At 41.2% G+C, this 14,735-nt stretch overlaps 1 protein-coding gene across 3 annotated transcripts in view; it reads left to right on the top strand.

Moving 5' to 3' along the window:
- MBP (myelin basic protein) overlaps window positions 1-14,735 on the top strand; it is a 172,225-nt gene that overhangs the window by 69,214 nt on the left and 88,276 nt on the right. For all 3 annotated transcript variants that reach the window (XM_084850037.1, XM_084850036.1, XM_084850035.1), the window contains exon 3: window positions 6,727-6,820. In XM_084850037.1, coding sequence (XP_084706163.1) covers window positions 6,727-6,820 — 94 coding nt within the window. The remainder of the gene's footprint in view (window positions 1-6,726; window positions 6,821-14,735) is intronic.

Here is a 14,735-nt window from a genome sequence, read left to right as displayed (position 1 = left end):
GCAGTAAGAGGAGCTAGAACACAGTGCCATCTAGTAGCTGTATAATGAAACATATGGAAGACTCAGATAAGGGGGGAAAGGAGGGGGGAAGTGGGGAAAGGAAGCACGTGTAAAGGGAGTCTGTCGTGATCCTGCATTTAAAATGGAAGCAGAAAGCCCTGTTTAAAATGTGGGACTTTAGGCTGGTGTAGAGATGCTCTGAATATCACTTTTTGGATATGTGCTCCTGCATACGCGCACACGCACGCACACACACACACACACAGTGTGTGAACAGTAAAACAGTTATTAACGCACACAGCAGTATCTATGACACTGAGTCTCCGTTAATGTGAATGTGGCCACATTCAAATAATGATGGAGATGTATTTGGAATAGGGTACCTGACTTTAAGAAGTCTACAGGAGGTTTTCTAGTGCAGGTAATAAAGAACACAATCTGTGTTGTCGATTTCAATGTGAAATTCAAACCTGGCAAACTTTAGAAGCATCACTATGATATATATTAACTGTAAGAAACTGAAAGGACTTTCCAAATAGTTTTGTGGAAATCAAATATTAAATGAAAAAGGCAGTGTCCAAAGAGAAGATGAAAGTGATGAGATTATTACTCAACTAGAGAGTGAAGTTATTTTTCTGATTCAATGCAAGGTGAAAGCCACCTTGTTTGTGATCCTAGACTGCACTGTTGTCATTCATGTCAAAGAACAGATAGTTGTCACCTTGACTGAGAACATTTTTGGATTCATTCCAGTGAATGACACAAGTTGAGCATCACCAGAAACATATCTATATCCTAGGAGGAATGTATTTTATGGAATACTGAAGCGCCTAGCCACCATATGAAGTGGAGCACAGAAGAAAAGAATGCCAGAACGTCACACGGAATTGGAGAACAGACCTATTTGCACCAGATGGAATGTCCATGAGTAGAACCTGCTTTGTTACATTCCAGCCCTGTTTACAGGTTCATACGCCCTATACAAGTGTTCAGTCTGCTCACGTGAGGGTGGGTGGGGGTGGGAGTTGAAGGCATGCACACAAGCTCCGTCCCTGTCTTCTCAGTCCCTGTCCTTCCTGTGTTGATCTGGGGAAGTCTACAGGGGACTTCTACTCACATTCACTTGAATGTCCTGAGTGAACACAGAACTATTTCTGCAAAGACCATTTTCCACCTGCTTAACAGAATTCAGTTCACAGGAAATAAACTGAAACACTTGTTTGCGGCATATTTGCACTATTCCCAATTAGACAAGAGTTTGGTAGGCAAGGACAAAAGGGTGGGGAAGGGATGATGATCCTTGGTGAACCATCCTTTGAACTTGACTTCACAGAAAGCATGTCCCTTCAGCTATCCAACGAATGTTGGATTCTGAAAAAGACTTTCTATTTTATGTCTCATTCAGTTTTTGAGCAGGGATTGTTTTGAGCCACTGTTTAGTTCTGAAATCCTAGTTGCACAGTCGCTATCCCACCCCCTCCAAGCCCAAGGGCTGGCTCTTGAGCAGATGTTCAAAGTCTATGTGTAGGAGGGGATTATAGCATCAAGCCCTACCCCCTCAGCATGCCCAACCTCCCTGTGTTGGAGGATATGTCCACATAATGGTCTTCTCACATAGACACAAACTGTGTGCACTTGTCCTGGTGTGCAGATCAGGGAATCGGCACCTATACATGTAGGAGACTATGAAGATGACCTCTCAAAATGTGATGGTCAGGCATCCAAGGAGGAGGGGCTTGCTGCCACAGTCATTATCCACACTTTCACATCTTTGAAAATCCTCACAGGGATCTAGTTTGTAATCTTGCCTTCTTCTTTTGAAATGAATACTTTTTAAAGTGTATATGATTTTTTAATGGAAAATTGATTTTGAACAGGAAATCAAGATGGTATTTTTATTGATTTTTTTCATTTGTTTTACATCTTGTAAATCTACCCTGGAAAAAACAACAAAGGGGTGGGATATAAATCTTATAATGAATAATCAATAAATAAATTCTCTCCAGTTTCTGGAAAACTGAACATTCCCTTCTTGATTCATCTTCAAACGTATGGCTGTGAGAGCTGGACTATAAGGAAGGCTGAGCGCCGAAGAATTGATGCTTTCGAACTGTGGTGCTGGAGAAGACTCTTACGAGTCCCCTAGACTGCAAAGAGGTCAAATCAGTCAATCCTAAAGGAAATCAACCCTGAGCGCTCTTTGGAAGGACAGATACTGAAGCTGAAGCTCAAATATTTTGGCCACCTAATGCGAAGAGAAAACTCCCTGGAAAAGACCCTGATGCTGGGAAAGAGTGAAGGCAAAAGGAGAAGGGGACGGCAGAGGATGAGATGGCTAGATAGCATCACTGATGCAATGAATATGGACTTGAGCATGCTCTGGGAGAGAGCGTAGGACAGGAAGGCCTGGCGTGCTATGGTCCATGGGGTCACGAAGAGTCGGACACGACTCAACGACTGATCAACAAAAGATCATGAGTGCTCATTGGAAGGACAGATACTGAAGCTGAAGCTCAAATATTTTGGCCACCTAATGCAAAGAGAAAACTCCCTGGAAAAGACCCTGATGCTGGGAAAGACTGAAGGCAAAAGGAGAAGGGGACGGCAGAGGATGAGATGGCTAGATAGCATCACTGATGCAATGAATATGAACTTGAGCATGCTCCGGGAGGCAGTGGAGGACAGGAAAGCCTGGCGTGCTATGGTCCATGAGGTCACGAAGAGTCCGACAGGACTTAACGACTTAATGACTGAACAACAAATACACTTTGCATTCAGAAAGTCCAAGGTCCAATCCCTGTCATCTCCTTTCTAAAACCCTGAACAACCGCTGCCAGTCAGTGCAAACAGTACTGAGCCAGATGAACCAATGGTCCAAATCTGTCCAATGTGGTTTGAAAGATATCTATTACAAACCAATGATTTCCACATTCCACAGTATATGGGTGGTTGTGTACTATTTAAAATTTGTTGAAGAACAACAATTCCCAAAATTTACCACCCCTGGCCCTCCCCACACACATAGAGTCACTTGTGAATTCTGGTAGAAATCCATTTTAAAACAAATTTGCTCTGAATTGCTGGAGTTGGGAACAATTTGGTTACGTATAGAATACATTTTTTTTGCTACTTATAGAACAATTACCTATAGAACAATCTAAAAAGAATTCCATTCTTAGCTTGTCTAGAAGATGACAGTTAAAATTCAGGTATATCTTAATGCAGCCTTCCCCACCTGGTGCCCTCCAGATGTTTTGGACTTCAACTCCCAGCATCCCCAGCCCGTATAGCCAATGGTCATGAATTCTGGAGGGCACTCAGTTGGAGAAGGCTGTCTTCTTATGTCATCATATATGATTAGGAAGCATTTATCTGATCGTTTATCTCTCAATATGAAGTTACACATAGAAGATATAAAATATAGAATATGCACACACACACACACACACACACGTTACGCACTTGTGGAATTGCTCGATTCTTTATCCTTCTTCACACATTACTCACATGAAGGGGGTTCCCTGTGTTGAAGGTGCTGTGCTACTGATCCCTAATATCATGCATACCAGCTAGCCCCTCTTGCAATGTTCACTTGTTGAGCATGGACATCTGCAGTGGAGAAGCGTATGTGAATAGATGTCTACACACATAGACCTCTACGCACATAGTCTTCCATGTGTTTTGGAACCTTGATCGCATAGGGTTCCAGACTGAATGGAGGCGTATGCACATAGGCTTCTCTCAATGTGAGGATTGGTGCTGGAGCTAGTCAGCATGTGCAGTGTCAGTGGTGAAACCAGCAGTGCAGCCCTTCAGCCCATTCAGTGCATGAAAACCCCTTCATGTTAGTAATACATGAAGGTAGCTCTTCTGTAAGAAACATGTTGTTTATGAAATCTGAGCTATTGCTGTTTAGTTCATGAGACAAGAAGATCTTTTACATAAGTCATGAAACTGTCTCTCCCTTTGTCTTATTGGTGAAGTAAATAATATCTGTGTAGTTCTTGAAATTACTTTTTTTTTTTTGCCTAAATCCTGAAACAAGCAAAACATAGTCACAGACATTAGGGCTGCAGACTTGCTTCTGAGTAAACATATATAAGACTGCACTGCGTATCATCATAATTAGTAAGCTTTCATGAAGCAGGAATTGATTGATTATTTTGTTGATTGATTTAAGAAGATATATAACCTGTCCACTATATAAAATATATAGTGGACAGATTACCAATTTCATTTTGTATTATATGAAAATAATATTAATTAAACTTCAGTGGAAATATAAGCCCCATAAAGATAAGATTTACAGAGTGACATTAAAATGAGCCATAAGCATCTCATGAATCTCTGCAGCCCACTGAGAAAATACAAAAGGGAATATGCTTTCTCTGCTGTTTCCATTAAATTATGAGCAATGGATTGCAGGGCATTTCAGGACACTGGGAAAGAAAATTAAACAGCTGGATTAGAGTTAAGTTTTCAATTCCTTCTCAGTATGAGAAAATGTTCACAGCATCTGTTCCCCATGAGAGAGAGAGAGAGAGAGAGAACTCTTACAAATTCTTCCCCATTTACTTCAGTGGAGGGGCAACTTGAAGTGAATAATAAAGTGCAACGGAGCTTCTCTCTTTGGATGTTAGATCAGAGCAGATGAATTTATGACTATCAGTAAAGTGCTTTGTAATTATCTCACTTTAACTTCTCCCAGTTTAACACTAAGATTGAAGTATGGGGAAAGGTTCATCAGTCAAGAGAGACACGGTGCAAGAGAATCCCATGCCACTACAATGCAGGCAGCAGGACTCTCACATTGGCCCCACTCTGCTCTTCATTTGCTACTCAGTGATGGGTGATCCATGACTCAGCATGGGGCTTATCTCAGGATGTGTGTGGCTTGTAGGGATTCTGTATACTGAACAAGAGCATCCAAAGTTTAGAAAGAAAAGCCCTGTGTGGCTATGGTCCAAGAATTCCGGAGCACAGAGGCTCATATTCCAGATGTCTGCCCAGGTCACCTTCTCTACATCACACAGGAAATGCCATGTGGTTCAGTCCATCTCTTTCAAAAACATAAGGAAATTGCATATTCATTTAAAAAAATTGATAGAAATAAACTATAAAGGTGCAATCCTATCCAGATAGGTGGCCACCTCCGAACTTGGAGGCGACCGCCTATCCAATAGAGGGCAGAAGAAGCACGGAGGGGATCATTCCCTCCGCGCTTCTCCTGCCCTGCATTTTCGGCTAGACAGCCAATTGCAGCTGTCTAGACGCAGGAGGGAGGAGTGGGGGAGGAGACTGCTGTACGACACACTGGATGTGTCATACAGGCATTTCCGCCCTCCCTGCCCCAGAATGCCCCCAGACACACCCCTTTTCAGCCATTCCACGCTCCTCTTGCGAGTGCGGAGGATGGGGCTGTTCCACACTGCCTCTGAGGCAGCATGGAAGTGGGGGGAGGTCAGTTTTCCAGGAACCGACCTCGGAGTGCAGGCTCCGAAGTCAGTTCCCGGATAACACGATATCCTGTGGCCATCTAGCTGCTGTCTAGCAGCCATAGGATTGCTCCCTTAGTGGTGCTTACATACAAATCCATGTGGCATGGGACGGAATCCGAATGCATGTTAATTTAAGAATTAAGCACATATAAAGAATGCTGTACTCCTTGTAAGGCACAGCATTCCAAACAGACTTGAATTTAATAAATGATAGTATTTTTTTCTTACAAACTTAATAAGAACTGTGCTGATCAGACCAAAGGCCTATGTAGTCCAGCATTCTGTCCCCACAGTGGCCAACTTGGGTGCAATAGCAGTTGCTGCTAAAAGGTATCCAGTGTTCTCAACCCAGGAATCCAGCCCTTGAGAACCGCATCTACTCTTTGTGGATTGCAGTGGAAACTGGATAGTGGGGAGGAAAAGATGACCTTCAGCCACCATAATGTCTGCCCAGCCCTGCCAAACAATGTCTTCATTATTAGTCTGCGAGCTTTTATTGCGTCTGTTTAAGAAATAGAGAAGTAGAGGGAAGGGGTTTCTGGCCATATGGAGGTAGAACAGAATGACCTAACTGGTAACTGACCAAGCTGAAGACACCTCACCAGCCATATATGTGTGTGTGAGAGACCATGACCTGCTAGGTTCTTCACCTTCCCTCTATTTTTGAAGTCATAAGCAGGCACAAAATCATGTTTATCAAGCTCTCTGGGGGACGCCCTACATAGATGGTAGTTTGCATTCACATTGATAGGTCAGGTCGCAGGCAAGGCACTCAGAATTTGAATTAGGTTCCCACCATTTCATGGGTAACATGCACTTTTCTGGGCCACACTGGCCCTAGATAGTACCCTTTGCTTCTAATTTACAGTGTAGTGACAACATATGAACAGAGACACATTTGCTCAGTCAATGACACCTTTCTGTTACGTTACTTCCCTAAAATCGGAGCTTAAATTTGAGCCAGGAGTCAGCCTTGCACCTGTTTTCATTGCCAGTGTTCTCATATAAGCACATGAGAAGAAGTAATATAGGTGGTGTCTATGAGTATGTGAAGAATGTATTTTCTTCTCCCCACACACCTGGAATCAGGGGTCAGACTTCCAACCAGCTTAAGCCCTGAAATCTTTCTTTGTAGAAATTAAGCATGGCCTAAAGTGATATATTTGCTATTGAGCAAATATTTCCTACAGATGCCTTCCTAACGGACTTATGTAATGTATCATTGCAGAATACTGAAGCCACCGTGGAGGAAGTGGAGGATAAAGCAAGCTCTAAAGCATCCCGGCTAACCCAGGAACCCTCAGAAGACAATGAAGTTTTTGGTATGTATCCTAAGAACTAGAGATGTTGTGCTTCACACCCTCACTATGCCATTGTTTGTAACCTCAAGGACAATACTCACATATGTGTATTTGGGTTAAATGGAAGATTTCTGGAAGATTTGTACATTCCTAAGCCTGCAGTTCTAAGCTCATTCACTTACCGCAAGGAACGCTTCATTTAAATCAGGAGTGGGCAACATGGAAGTTGTAGGCCAAAACATCTGCAGGACTAAGTTGCCCATCGCTGATTTAAATGGATGGGCCTGAGGTCAAACTAGACATGATGATGGCCATCTAGGTGTATGTGGGTGTAGAGCGCAGAACCTGTAGCTTACCTGCCTGTAGTGCAGAGTCTGTCCCTAAGTACTGTTCAGCTCGGCCTTGGTACCAGATGGTGACCAGCTGGGATAAAAGTGCTTTGGGAGAGCTGTTGCAGGCAGGAGGGCGATTCTGTGTTCTTCACCCACCTAGGCTTTTGTTAAAATTGTACACAAACATAACCTCACCCTCTTCCTCTGTGATTTGGATGGCTCGATGTTTCCGACTGATGGTGACATTTAGAAGTAGCTGTTTAGATTAGCCAACGGCAGTAACATTGTTTTGCATTAGCTTTTATTTTTCAGCTAAAATGGCAGTTTCTGACAGAAATATAGTCTTTCTGCAACTGTTCATTCTTTTTCTTTGCTCAGTCTACACCTTTTCAAAATGTGAAGTGCTGTGTTTTGATTTTAAGGAATGTGTGCTTAATAAAAGAAGTTGTCCTGTTCTGGTGAAATATCCATTTATTTGTGCAAGTTGGATTTCTTATCATATTTCCACAGTCCTGACTAGAGATGGGCAGATCTGTCAAGCTTGGTCTCACCGTGGCTCTCATTTTTCCATGGCCAAATTCAATCCATCTAATTCTGTATGGGGGTTTTCCACACAGAAATGTGTACGTATTTTTGTGTGTATTTTTCAAATTATGCATTTTTGTATGCGTGCACCCACTGATTAAAGCATGTTTGTGTGCCTTTCAGAAATGTAGGTGGTTTTTATTGTGCATTTTTCAAATGTGCTCATACTAATGGATGATTTTATTTGTTTTGTGGAATACATCACAAGCTTGGACATGTATGGATTTCCAGCTGCAAATTGCATTTGGGTCCACATTTGCTTCTGAAAGCTAAACATTGGGCAAATCCTTAAAAAAATCTTGACAGACGAGACTGAATTTCTCAACCATCCCTACTCTTGACTGGGAGTTGTTGTTTTTAATCAAATGGTGTATAAATCAAATGAGGCCAGAACTAGACATTACAGAGCAGGCCAAAATCAGCAGCCCTGTGTGTCTTCTATTCTTCTTCTTCTCTTGGTAGATGTGTTACAAAACACATGTCATGACATCACTGCAATGCGAATTTTCCCACCCTTGCAAGCAGGAACCAATGAAAATGAACTGGGGTGGAAAAAACTGCAGTGATGTCATGTTACACTTTTTGTAAGTGATGTCATGTGATACATAACCAGATGTTACTAGGAAAGAGAGAAGGAGAAGTTGGAGATGTGTGGTTGCTGCTTTCAACAGTAGCCACACTGCACTGTAACTTTTAGTTTCAGCCTGAATGTTTTTAAACATTATTTGATTTGTTGAAGCTTTCTATTTAGGTTTCAAACTATACCCCAGCTCAAGTGTTTCTTTTTTTATTTAGCTATTAATTTCATCCAATTTCTTATTTATTTACTACTAATTTTGTTAACAAAATATGTTAAATGAGCCCAATGGCTTTCCCAGTCTGGAAGACAAAATGGAGGAAAAAATTAGAATTATCCAACATATATACACATCGACATTTTGTTTATGGGAATTAGAGGGGAACCCTATATGTCATTTTAAAATAAGTAAAGTTTTTATGAAGTCAGTAGACTATGTAAGTAGTAATTTGATCACCAGCACACTGGCTATGGAGGTGAATGAAGACTTTACAAGGTTAGAAATGAATTGGACAGAAGGGGGAGATAAAGGTCTAAATTTTCTACTTGATACTGTGACAAACAGCCCATTCCTATGCATCTTTACTCAGAAATAAGTCCCACTTCACTGAGGTTAATAGGATTTACTTCAAAGTAAAAATATAAAATTTCACACAAGATAGTGCTTCCTAGAGGAACCTGTGTATGTACCACTTTGCAAGTATATATCTGGGGAAGTTAGGATTGGCTGCAGCTTCTCAGTGCATGTATATCATGTGTACATCTGTCACAATATGCATACTTGTAAGTGTCAAATGTGATGATCTACATATGTTACCTTCTCTTAGAAATTTGAGCTTCGGTTGAGTGTCTATTAGTTACATGGAACTTCATGAGGCACCCATAACTTTGAAGACAAAAGATCCCTGGCTCAGAAGGATGGAGATATTTTATATTCTATTTTTGAGAGGTTTTGTATACCTTTACGTATGTTCTGACAACAACAAGAAAGGGTCTTGTGGCACTTTAAAGACTAACAAATGTATTATGGCACAAGCTATTTATTACTTGTTTACCTTTCCTGCGGGAACTCTGGGAAACGTACAATGTTTTTCCCCTCCCATTTTATCTTCACTACAAGCCTGTGAGGTAGGCAAGCCTGAGAGATAATTATAAACAAGTTCCACAGCTACATGGCAAACTGAATGCAGGTCTCTCCAGTCTAAGTCTGCTACTCCATACTAGCTCTCTTGTTAGTTATCCACAATGTGGTTAAAAGTAACAGTTTACACATGCCTTTTCTTTTAACCACATAGTGATTTAATTGAAGAGTGAATTTGCTATTACCTTGCTAGGATGTTGTTATTATTTTGTTATTTCCACCGTCAGTTTGCCGCCTTCACAAACAAACAGACAAACAAACCCTTAAATGACTATATCTGCCAATTTTCCTTCAAAACCCTCCTCAAACTTACTGGTTCCACAAAGCCTTTTGTTAAACCCTGATTCATCAGCCCCAACCAGATAAACTCTAAACATATATAACTGCAAGCCTTTTTACATGAGGCATTTATTGTGTGCTCGTGATTCCTCACTCATGGTAGCTTGTAGGTGCTTTACATGACATCCTCATCCTCCAGGGCCTTTCCCATTCTTTGCAGCTATTGTAGTGTTTGTTTGTTTGTTTTCTCTAACAATGAAAGTCTGGTATTTCTGTGAATGGTGGCATGAAACCATCATGTATTTGCACAATTCCACTATACCACAGTGCCACCTAGTGGCTGTGTACTGGAACATATAGAAAGTCAGAGAAAGAAACCCCCTGGGGGGGAAAAAAACACTTGTAAAGGAGCTGATCTTAATACTACAAAGAATCTGGAAACAGAAACCTCAGTAAAGTGGATTCTTTTGAAAGCCTCATGCAGGAAAGCTCTACGTGTCTATATATTCATCCTTGTTACTTTTGCGTTTGCTTTTCCCTTACCCTGTTGGAATTCAGATTGTAAGTTCCTTGGGGCTGGGACCTGTCTCTTTTACTTACGTTAATTTATAAAATGCTATATACATTGATGGCACTATGTAAAATAATAATAACTAATAGTGGCACAGTTCACTTTTCTGAAAGATCTGTGTGTGTGTGTGTGTGTGTGTATGTGCGTGTGCACGCGGCACCTACAATCAAACTTTTGCTTCTTCTGTAAACTTTGAATGTGTTAAATGGCTAGTGGAGAGCCATTTTCAACAGCAGTGTTCTCAACATATTGACAAAATGTCAGACTACATTGCCAGTGTGAACACTAAACCTAGATTGTCAGCATGTGTAGTCAGAGGTAAGTCCCACCGCGTTCATAGGATTGCATCCTGTGTATCTTACATTTGCCAGCATGTGGCTTAAGTGGCTCCTTAAAAAAAAAAAACCTATGAAAGAGTTCATAGTTGTGTGCCTGGAGTAGTGTTTTGCTTTACGTTCCTAGACAGGGCCTCAGCAAAGGCTGAGAGCCATTTTTGCATGCCATGCACTTCATGCCACAGGGAATCTGTCGAGTGACAGGAACTTCTGTCATCTTGCTTCTCCCCAGTAGGTCCAAGGTAGAGGAAAAGGAGCTGCTGTGGACCTAAATAGAGGATTCAGGCCTGTAGGTATTGACTTCCTGTGATCCAAAATTTATTTCACTCCCAGGTCATTGATCGTACAGATCATGACATCCCCTTTGTAAGTGAGACTGGGACTACATGTGGAGGTAACTTTAGGTTTCAAGGCCTACACACACTTACCTGGGAGTAAACCCCATTGAACTTAATGGGCTTTACATCTGAGTAGACAGGCATAAGATTGCACCGTAAAGCTCTCCTTAGATCCGTATAGTCTGTGAGATGCAGATGGGACAGCTATTCTAAATGCCATTGAACATTCTATGTCATTTAGATTGATGGGATTCTTCCTCATAAAAATGTTCCTTCTACCTGTAGACTGGACCATGACAATGTACTTTACCTGCTGGCACTGACACAGGTGCCTCCTTGCTAATTGGAGTGACTGAGCAATATGAACGTAATTCCTTTTTTGCTCCTGGAAGCAATTTAACAGATTAATAACCTATTAAAGCCTAAACGGCATGGGAAACTGTTGTGTTTGAAAGCTGTCTTGCATTCCACATTAAAGGAACTGCTGGTTCCTTGAAAGATGTTGCTGTCTGCATTGTACAGTAAATAGATGGAATAAGTGGCAAAAGGTGATCTGCTACAAGCGTTCATTTCTGAAACAGACCGATGCAACAGAAAAACAAATTATGTTGGGAAAAGAATAGAAAATCTTATTATGTATCTGTACAAGAGGTTTTCATTCAGTGCTTTAAGATATCTTTGCTAGCTACTAGCAATAAAATACATTTGTTCCAGTTGTACTCATCTTCAGCAACAATGGTTGAATAAGCTGCTAGGGATCCAAATTCAGACATAATACTTACTTACCAGGCAAGCTTTCTATTATGATGGTTGTAGCTCAGGAGTTCCCTAAGCTTAATCAATAACTGAAGAACAAACAACAGAAGGAGGGAAATCAAAAATAATGATAAAGATTTACAGACTAGTAAATAGCTAGTCATCTGATCATCCATGGCAATTAAGAATTGCTTCCTGGCAATGAGAAAAAGAAGAGAGCTGCCTTCTGTTGTTGATTATGATGATTATGACTTCCTCGTCCTCCTCCTTTCTGTACAGATATCATACCATAAATATCTTGTATAGATATGTATGGGCAGACAGGTTAGGGTTGAGCTTCTCGTTCTGTGCTTTCTTTACAACAGCTTGGTCAGCAGACACCAGGAGGTGGCAATGCATCTCTCCATGCTGAAAGCCATCACCTGCTGATATCTCCCAACAAGCTACTGTTAAAGCAAGGGTACAAAACCTAAGGCCTGCGGCCATATCCGGCCCTCCGGGTTTCCCCAGAAGGCCACGCCCCTTTCCTCAACCACTGATTGTCCACCAACTGTTTGGTGGTTTCCTGGCTTTTGCTTCTCGGAAATTGAATTCAACCCTAGGGCTGAAAGAGCTTTCCCACCCCTGTGTTAAAGGAAGAAGAGAAGGCCAAGTCTTTTTTTCTGGTCATTTAATAATTCTGATGTTAACCAGTAAGCTTTGCAGACTTATTTAACAACAAATATTTTATTGTAAAAACTCAACACTGGAAAGACTTTAAATATATAGAAGCCATAAAAGTGGATCTTGTTTGCTCTATGTCCTGTTGTTCTCATATGATTAAGATTTATACAGCACCATTAATGTCATGAAAAGTGTTGAACAAGCTGGAGCTATAGTTCCCTAAGCAAAGACTAGAGTGCTTCACTGCCTTCCATTCCAACATTTCAAATATAGTGAAGACAAATTCTCAATCTCTTACTGGCTGTTTTACACATACAGTAAGCCATCAATCCTGGCTTAATAAAGCATGATGTGTATGAGCACTGTGCTGGTACCTGCAGTCCGATCACTCCTGCTACACTCCTTCCTTCGTGTAAGAGGGTAAACAAACTAGAAGCTGCAATCAAGCATAGCTTCTTGTTACGTCCAGAATGGGGTCTATGGTTAATTGCTTCCAAGTGAGTCACGATTGAAAGCTAGTCTATTACATTTCCATCTTTTGGAGACAGTGGCCGGATCTGGATGATCATTGCCACTCATGGTGGTTTAAATAATTCACTGTGGTTTGCAGCACATGTATGGTGCCCACGGGTGCCATTCTATATAACCCAGGCCCCCGTTGTAGGTTGTCATGTCATCCAAACCCTGCAAGCGTGGGTTGTTGGTGTGGTTACCAAACCAACCAGAAACCATGGGCTATTTTTAGGGTTGTTTTAAGCCACCATGGGTGGCAATGATCATCCAAACCCAGTCAGTAAGACATATTAGAAACAAGAGTGAACAGGCTATGTGCACCAGCAGACTGCTTGCACACATCACGGCTTATTAAGCCAGGACTGATGGCTTATCGTGACATGCAAATGTGGGCACTGTCTTTGAATATCTCATGTATATTCAAGGATGCAGGCTTTGATGTAAAGCCTTGATACAAACTTTAAATAATAAAGGCTTGATTTTGAGTATTTTTAACTTACTAATAGCTATGTTGAGGAAGAAGAAGTTTACATAGATGGAAATAAGAAACAGGAAGAGGGGAAGGAAGGAAGGATATTGGTCAAAGTATGTGTATCTGTTCTGGTCATATGAATATCTTTACATTAGGAGAAATATTAGGGAATTGAACATCAAAATAATGACCCAGTGGTATTTAATGTACTGCAAAATCAGTCACATAAGCACTGGAGAGAGGTACAGGGAACAGTTATATTGCAAGAGGGTTGTGGTCCAGCAGTTAAGAAATTTTGGGGATAGGGAGCTATGGTAAAATGCAGTAACATAGCCCAATATTACAACAGTGGCTTTGAATAGACAGGGACATGCCCCATAATGTTAAAAATGGCCCATCAATTAAACATCTCTGTGGACTGAACAAGTGCTAGATTTTTTTAATTGTATGGACTTTATGAACAATGAAGAAAAACAGAAGTTATACCAAGCAAGCAAGATAGACAGAGGGGGAAAAAGAGGCTGGGGGGAGATATCTGATTACTGGAGAGGTTAGTAAGTTTGATAACTTACTGAAGTGTTGTTGTAGAAATAAAACAACAAAAGAACCATCGCAGTAGAAACTGGGAATAAAAATGCTGCGGATAGAAGCTGTTATGCCACTGTAATATCGGTAATTGTGGAGTTCTGAAGTCAGTACTTCATGTACATTAATACATTAATTGCCATTCTCCAGCAGTGATAAACAAGATGGGGGGAAAGTGAGCACAAATAAAAGTGAGCGGCTACACAGCCACTTACCTGATTAATTCTTTTATTGGCAGACATTGTGGAGTTGCCATGCAGTGGATGAAGGCTGTGGGGTTATTGCAGTTCACAGTGATCTACTTGCTGGGCAGCTTCTCCCATCAATTGTGAACATAATTGTTCCTTGAGAACAAGCCACAGTATTGATGCCAAATAGGGACAAACTGGCACAAAGCTCATTCTGGTAAGAGAGTCTTGAGAGCCCATGGCAGGATGGTGTTATGATCACAGCACAAGCCTTCCCTGTTTTTGTTCGCCTTAAATTGAGAAAATTGATGATGGAGCTATATGGTTATGTAAAGAGGGTTTTCCCCCTTTCCCTTACATGAATTTCATTTCCAGTGAGATTATATTCCAAGGAAACTTGACTAGATACATAGATTGCATCAAGAAAAGCTGGCACATGGTGAAAAGTACAATAACCCCTCACTGGTGTGTGGCTGTTTTTTGTGGCCATTTTATCAGTTAGACCTTAGAGAGGCCTTTAAAGACATATCTAGTTAATACAGGACACACTGGTCAGGACACTAGGATGGAGAGACCTAACACTTCACCCCATGCTGTGGTC

This window comes from Heloderma suspectum, chromosome 4 (genome assembly GCF_057233095.1).
Source record: "Heloderma suspectum isolate Gila_16-S chromosome 4, 16-S_ref, whole genome shotgun sequence".
NCBI lineage: Eukaryota > Metazoa > Chordata > Lepidosauria > Squamata > Helodermatidae > Heloderma > Heloderma suspectum.
This window is presented reverse-complemented; position numbering and strand designations above follow the sequence as displayed.